The sequence below is a fragment of the Antrostomus carolinensis genome, unplaced genomic scaffold, assembly GCF_000700745.2.
Source record: "Antrostomus carolinensis isolate BGI_N321 unplaced genomic scaffold, ASM70074v2 scaffold10406, whole genome shotgun sequence".
Taxonomy (NCBI): Eukaryota; Metazoa; Chordata; class Aves; order Caprimulgiformes; family Caprimulgidae; genus Antrostomus; species Antrostomus carolinensis.
The window spans coordinates 1-8,112 of record NW_010321191.1 but is presented as its reverse complement, the minus strand read 5'-3'; the positions used below and the strand labels follow the sequence as shown (position 1 = coordinate 8,112).

The 8,112-nt window shown below is 41.5% G+C and overlaps 1 protein-coding gene across 1 annotated transcript in view; it reads right to left on the bottom strand.

Annotated features, from left to right (window-relative positions):
• LOC104526402 (dedicator of cytokinesis protein 7) overlaps nt 1-6,383 on the bottom strand; it is a gene marked incomplete at its 5' end in the record, with an annotated part of 47,415 nt that extends 41,032 nt beyond the window's left edge. Inside the window, 8 exon segments of the mRNA XM_029085417.1 lie at nt 2-59; nt 988-1,152; nt 2,462-2,693; nt 3,426-3,512; nt 3,787-3,888; nt 4,085-4,223; nt 5,616-5,686; nt 6,266-6,383. Of these exon segments, the coding sequence (XP_028941250.1) occupies nt 2-59; nt 988-1,152; nt 2,462-2,693; nt 3,426-3,512; nt 3,787-3,888; nt 4,085-4,223; nt 5,616-5,686; nt 6,266-6,383 (972 nt within the window).
• Nucleotides 6,384-8,112: the final 1,729 nt, after the last annotated feature.

Below are 8,112 nucleotides of genomic sequence, written 5' to 3'. Positions count from 1 at the left end.
TCGCACAGCAGATCGAGCCATGGTGGCATAATGCACTGATCCTCCTAAACCACCAGGACCTACAGTGGTGTGTGAAAGAACATCCTGTTAGACCATCAATCAGAGCCTCGATCCCACGCCGCTTTACACCAGCCTCATGCAGCAAACCCTCTGGATAACCAGTAGGTCTGGCCTGTAAGGAAATCTTCCCTATGCCTTGCCCTGCCTGGTTCTCCAAGGCAAGCATCAGGGAGACAAGGATGGGATTAAAAAGTTCTTTTATCCACTGATCTGTGGGAAGCAGGAAGCTCCCTGTGGATTTAGGTGGCCAGCGTGAGGTATGTCTTTAGCTAAAGGGATATTTTCCAGACCTCACCCTCGAAAACCACCAAAGGACTGGGCACATTTTTCAGGACACGATCTTCCCAACACCTCTCAGAGGTTTTCCCACACCACACAAGTGCTGTGCACAACAGTCCTTCCAAAGCCTGCTTTTCTGTGGCTGTCATTCACACCATCTCATCCCCCATGCAGATATACCCCTTGTTCTCAGCAGGGGTGGAATTAATTTGTTTCCCTCCTGTACCCAGACATGTGTTTTCAAGTACTTCTTACTCCTTTGCCAGTGTTTCAACTTTTGCTGGAACTGGATAAAAGTACAAATTTACTAGTGAAGGCAACTGGGAAACGTGACAGGACAAGAGTGTGCCACATCTGTCTAACTTGCTATAGAACACAGAACTAAAAACCAATATTTTGCCATGATTTAGCCTCATGGTCTTTCAAGGGTGACACTTATTTAAGATCATCAAATAGTTAAATCTCTGACATGGCTAACTGTAATTAAACTCATCTTGTAAATGGCTACACTGGATCATAGAGAAAGTTAATAACAGGGCTTGGCAGGGAACCAGCCATGCAGTTAGAGCTCAAGAGCACCTGCCAGCCAAGCAACTTCTGCTTGCTTTTAACAAAATGTGACTTGAAATAAAATGAAAAAAGAGCTACCTGGTGATGGTGAGTTGGGATAGGTATTTGGTAGGCGAAAAACATAATAAATATAAGAGGCAAGAAGGCTGTTTCTGCCATGCTGGTCCTGGTTTCCATCCAAGTTCTTGTGAAGTCTGTTTATGATGGATGCCATCGCTTCAAAAGATGCTTGGCCCAGGTTAACTGAAAGCAGTAAGTGAGGAGTTTGTTTTCAGACTGCAGCAGTACCCATGAGTGAGTCCTAAATGTGCATTTTGTCCACCTTCTAAAGGATAAATGGTGAAGCTTGTTAAGAGTACAGCAATTGTTTCTCATGAAAAACTGAACCTGGTATTTGAACTTGGTCTAATCTAATAAACAGCTTGACAGGAAGACAGGTGTTGCAGTGATAAGCTTCCACTTCTATTAATAACAAATTTAATGAATTTAGGCCTGATTTCTGGAATTAGCCCAATTTTGGTCATCAACTGCAACAGTAACAAGATCAAGTGCTTGTTTAATTGATGGATAATATCCTTTGGATATTTATCATACTTTTCTCAGTTAATTATTTCCTCCATTTAAGTCTTGGCCAAAATATAAACTGTATCAAAAAGAACAATACCATTCTGTTTTGGGAAAAAAATCTGTTCTAAAAATGAGCACAGAAATCTACACACGGACTGAGGTAGATATTCTAAACAAATTAGGGATGAAGCAGACAGCAGCTGGAGACTAAATCTTAAGGTTTTTTAAAAATAGAAACTAATGTCCTCAATGCTGCATACAGACAAACTAAACCAATACACAACACTTTTTTAAAAGAGCTTTAAAATATAAAATAAAATTTCAAGCAAAATTCTTGCCCAGAAAGACAACCTTTCTAAAATAAAAGATTGCTATTTTTAAAGCACTCTTAGATATCTGGATTCCATCATGTCCAAACTCAAGTTTCCTTCAAAAAATTCCAACTGCTATTTTAAATGCTAAGGATCTATTCCTGACTTCCACTTGAGATTTCTTGTACTGCCAGAGCATAGCCCACAACAGGGAGCTAATGGAGGGATTATTCATGCTGACAGTATCAGATCCACAACAGCTACAGGAACATACAGTGTCTCTATCTTCTTATCTTATCTACTTCAAGATTTCCCAAGGGGACTAGTAAGGCTGAAATTCTTAGTTTCTGGAAGTCACTATGGAGACACCTTAACAACCCCCAGTACTAAGGAAATGCTGAGCATCCAACTCACAAAAGTCAGATCCCTTTCTGGTGTCTCAACTTGGACACCAAATTCCTAGACATTCTTGAAAACCTTTGTATTAAATATTGCTCCTGTGTACATCACCACTGATCTGGATGCCAGCATGTTTTATTTTGAAGATACATGGTATCTTAGTGGCACTAAAATAAAGCATAAAAATTGACTTTTTTATTTCTACATAAATATGATAAAATTGGAAGTGTCAAATTTTCAGCTGTGTAATTCTCTATAAAACTTAAATAGAATACCTATTTGGCCTGCAATGACAGGAGGTCTTACTACCAGAAGAATCAGTTTGTCAAGCAGGAGATGAAGAAATCGCACTACCGGCTCCAGTTGAGAGGAATTTAAAGCTGAAATGCTGCTCTTCAGTTCATTTTCCAAGTTGTTTTCCATAATTCTCATGTCTCCTATTCGTACAGGGAACATGTGCTCATCCAGAGCATGGACAAGTGCAAAGAACTTGTCGAGATAAGGGTCCTAGACACAAGTGAAAAAAAATCATCAGCAAGAAGTTCCAAAAGTAACTCCACTTTCTATGGATTCGTACCTCATGGATGGATTCTCTCCCTCATTCTTCTATCTGACCATTTACTTCCACAAAAGCAGCAGAAACCCAATATCTTTGAGAGCTCTGCCCATGTCTAATTCAACTGAAATCAGTTCAGAACTTGTCAGGGCAAAACTAAAGGACCCACAGACTGTGTATTGCACTAAAATCATGGTACTATTTACAGCACAAATAAAATACACACACAAAAAAGCAAAATTACATACCAGGAATTAATAAAACAAAAGTTGAAATAATTAGTCAAAATGATTGTCATCTTTCTTTTCAGATCAAAAAAGACAAATGAAAAATACATGAATAAACAAAAGAGACAGAAGGGAAAGGGGAAAACAAGAAAACATAACAGGTCTGGACTGTATGTTGGACCTGTTGCACTAAACACAACACTTTAAGGTCTGAAAACACTGTTGGCCATTCACACTCTGTGAATAACGGCCAAACTGCTCATATTTTCAAGCAGAACTTCTCAAATATACTCACAGAAGAATGTGGAATAACAGGTCTGCTGTCTCAGAACTGAAAATGGGATTGTAATTTCACTACAAGTAATTATCCTTTTCACAGTATCAACTCTGACAGCATTTCAGCTGTCAAAAGACTATCAAACTCTTTTTATTACAATGACCGCTCTTAACGTTTACCTGAGTGTGGAGGGATGACACAGCAACAACTTCTACGTTGAAAACCCCTTTGTGGTTATCTACCCACTTCATTCCAGGGAGTGGAACCTGCAGGTTAACAGTAAGATGAGTGAGGATGTCACAGAAAGCAGAGCTAAGGCACTTCTCATTACCACTGCCATTTCTTTTCATCTTATTCTCAAATCACACAGACACAAACACTCACACCTGTCTAAACTAAAGTGTATTTAAGAAATAAATAACCTCAGAGTTAAAAACACACACACACACACATACACACACACTTATATGTAAACATACATCCTCTTGGTTTTTAAGAGAAGTATTATCCTGCTGATTTTCAGCGTGAAGAACAACTCACCTCTGGAGAAAGCACTGAATAAGCCTGTGGTGGTTTTTCCAATGAAACGGGTAGGCAGAACTGACCAGTCTTTAACCGTCCATTTTGAAGCATTGGTATCCACTTTAAGGAGAAGGAATTAACAAAAGAATAAACAAAACCACACATTTCTTAAGGTTTTCTTGAACTTTGCAGGCTTCACTGTCAAGTTCTCAAATTCTGCAATGGCATATGAGTCGACAGTGATGCCGAACAAATCACAAATGCATTATGAATGTATCCTGTGCTGAAAAACTTAAAAAGATTGAAAGACACTCACAGTGTATCCGACTGGAGTCTCCAGGGGAGTGTTTTGTTTTTGTTGGCAACTGACATGGTAGAAAGTAAAAAGCAGGTGGTGGTGATCGGTTAAAGTGGCTGGAAGCTTAATCTTGATTTCCTCATGAAAATCAGGCGATCTGTGCAGAGACCAGAACCTCAACTGAGTCATCAATACAAACAGTGTGGTTTACTACCTTATGCTCAAGACTAAATCCTTTGAGTTAAAGTATCTAGAGGGAAGGAAGTACATGGACATCCCCAAGGGATTAATGTTCCACTTTCTGATCACCAAGAACTGGAAAAACTTCAAGTATGCACTCTGCACTGTGCTGCTCCTCGTGAGCAATGAACTCCACGCTGAGAGTTGGGGCTGTACAGCCTGGAGAAGAGAAGGCTCCGGGGAGACCTTCTAGCAGCCCCCCAGTACCTCAAGGGGCTCCAAGAAGGCTGGGGAGGGACTCTGGACAAGGGCAGGGAGTGACAGAACAAGGGGTGATGGCTTGTAACTGGAAGAGGGTAGGTTTAGATTAGATATTAGGAAGAAACTCTTTGGTGTGAGGGTGGTGAGACAGTGTCCCAGGTTGGCCAGAGAAGCTGTGGCTGCTCCTCCCTGGAAGTGTTGAAGGCCAGGCTGGATGAGGCTTTGAGCAACCTGGTCTAGTGGAAGGTGTCCCTGCTGCTGGCAGGGGGGTTGGGACTGGATGAGCTTTAAGGTCCCTTCCAACCCAAACCATTCTATAACCCTATGATTCTTGTCTCAAGGTGGAGACTGCCACAACCCCCAACCTGCAGGACAGGATTCTCCCTCAACTACATCTCTCCCGGGTACAGCTACAATGTTAAGGCCAGATTCAGCACTCCTTACCCCAGCTGCAATGAAATTATTTTCAAGACCAAGTACTTTCAATTCGTAACTAAAGCCTAAAAGACTCCAGCAAAATAATGAAGCGCATGCTAACATGACTTTCTAATGTATATCTTCATAACTACTATCTTGAAGCTGGTACTTAGAGCATCTGCTGAGCTGGGTTACATGTTCAGGATCACAGACCCTGACACAATGCTCTTGATTTGTACCACAGCAAACAATCACAGAATCCCAGAATTGCCTCAACTGGAAAAGCCCTTTAAGATCATCAAGTCTAACCATTAACCCAACACTGACAAGTCCCCGACTAACCCATGTCCCTCAGCACTATGTCTACATGACTCTTCAATCTCTCCAGGGATGGGGACTCCACCACTGCCCTGGGCAACCCCTTCCAATGCCTGAGAACCATTTCAGCAAAGAAATTCCTCCTAATACCCAATCTAAACTCAAAGAATCTGGCTCCATCACAAAACTCTAACGACAGTATCGACTGACACCGCAGTTGTGAGTGCTGTGCAGACAGTCATTGTTAAATAATTAACACTGGGACAGAGTCACTGCTGAGTTATTCCACTTTCACCCTGGTAAAACTTCCTTTGGGTGGAATCATACTACCCATATGGGGCCATGTCCTTTCACAAGCTGTCACGTGTTTTACCTGTTGTGATACACTACAGCTGTGTATGCTTCTTTGGAAAATTCAGGACAACTAGATTTGCCAAAGATGACCTGCAAAAAAGAAAAAAAAACAGAGAAATCCCCCTGTAAAACTATCACAGAATTTGTTCCATAATCCTGCAGAGACATTTACAGCTCCACTCACAAGTCTGTGCAGCTGTGTACAGTTACACCTGCTTGCTACATGCTCCTTCACTTATATGCAACGTTTTACTTCATCACTGAAGAGTTCACCATTTTAACAATCCCAGTTACACATGCACATAGATATGGCTGAAGAACTGGTGAATGTAACCAGCCCTACACAGATCTTCACCAAGTGCTGATCACTTCTGGCCCTGAACACAAGTACAATTATCACCTTTAATTTTTTTGGTATGGAAGCAAAGATGCTATTACAAATACAAAGGTGTCCACTGCAAACATCTCAGGTTAAGATACTAGCTACTGCATTGTTCCTACCTAAACTCTATACAAATGCTCTCTTTATTCTGAAATATCATAATTTTACATTCCCCTGAAGTTGTTACTTTGAAATGCATTTCTGTAAGGTTTTCTTTAACACAGTGATTTTACAACTGCAATGTGTACTGTGCCTTATCAGCATGCAGCACAAAGTTCTTCCCTCACCGGCATTGCATTGCTCGGGTCCTCTCCATACATGAACTGGACTTTTACAGTGATATTCCTGGCAGATCCTTGGCGGTTGGCAAAGTTAAGGCTCTGAGGATAGACATAAAGAAGATTCCTGCAAGAGACAAAGGCATCAAGTGAATATCTCCGCGTGAGAATGAGCGGGTTCACACCCTTATTAATGTTATTATTTAAACCTCTATGGAAACATGCAGAGTCAAAGTGAAGGGTTTAACATTTTCCATTAACCAGTTGGTCTGCTCTTCAACATAAGTGCACACCCATACCAGCAATTTGATAATGACTACTTATTTTAGACACCAAGAGTCACAGTTTTTTAAACTCGTTTTAGTTCTCATTATTCACTCTGATTTGATTAGTAATAAATTAAATTAATTTTCTCCAAGTCAAGTCTGTTTTGCCCATGACGGTAATTGCTGAATGATCTCTCCCTGTCCTTATCTCAACCCACAAATATTTTCTGCCCCCTGTCCAGGTGAGGAGGGGAGTGGCAGAGCAGCTTTGGTGGGCACCTGGTGTCCAGTCAGGGTCAACCCACCACAAAAACATGAACAGAAAAGCAGTGAAGTGTTTATTTGTTCAACACAGTGACTGGTTCCCATTAAATACCTTCTTCGTTGTGACCTGTCCTTTTTTTTTTCCTTTCTTTCTTTCTTTTTTTAAAATCTCCTTAGATCATGATGACTTCAGGTTACACCTCTCCTCTGAAAATGGATTAAACTAAATGGATATCTGCTTTTGAGGACAGGCAAGATAAACAGTTGTCCAGATGGGTTTATAGACAACCTCAACTTCACCGGAGGAGGCCACATTTTGGAGGTCCCTTCCAGCTCCATTTCTTCAAGTCTATGATTACTTTAAAAACAACAGTGGTGAGATGCAAAATTCTGCAGTATTTCCCATCCTCTTTGCCCTGCTGGGTCCCTGCCAACAAAGTGCAAGGCAGATTCACACAATGATAGCAAAACTGTCCCCTACAAACCCCTGCCTGCCCTACGAGCAAGTAATTCATACCACAGAAAGTCCCTTGTATCTTCCTATAAAGACAAAAAAGACAACAGCCCCTGAACCATTCCACTCAACATACTCAATTATTCAAAGGAAATCCACCTTCTTTTGCCCCCAAACCAGTAAAAGTGTATGAATTATTATAGGTTTTTTAAAAGTCAGCCTGGAAATCCCCTATCCATCTCCCATATAGCCCTATCCACCAGACCAGCATCATTCCCCCTTGGACACCCTGGCTCCTACAGCTCCAACAAGAGGGATCAGGAGGGATGCTGACCACAGGCTACTCAGCAGCCCAGTTGTGAGGTGAGAGGTTCATGATGCTGCCTGCATCTGCTGGGGATAAGCGACTGGCATGTTGCATTTTGCCCAAACACTGAAGCGACCAATTCTGTAACAAGTTCTGGCTTACAAGGCAGGTAGTAAAAGAGGTTCCCTTCCCCTCTGTCCCCCTCTGGGAACCATTCAGTGAATCTGAACACAGTTTGTAAGTAGCTTCCAACTCTTCCTTGTCCCAAAGAGACAACAGGCAACAGATGGACACAGAAAACTGAAGTGAGAAGCACAGCAGGATATTTTAAGCATAAGTAATGCAGCCACTACAGAGCACTGGCAACAGTAGATTGAAAACAAAAAGATCTTTTGAATCCCACCAGAGGACTTGGTTCTGATGGCAACTCCATTTGCTCCCCAACACCCATAGGTACTCCCATCTATACAGACATGGGCTAATGCTGATCCTAAGGAATTCTCTAAGAGCCTCTGGAGAAAATGGTATCTCCTCCAAGTCATAGAATCATAGACTGGTTTGGGTT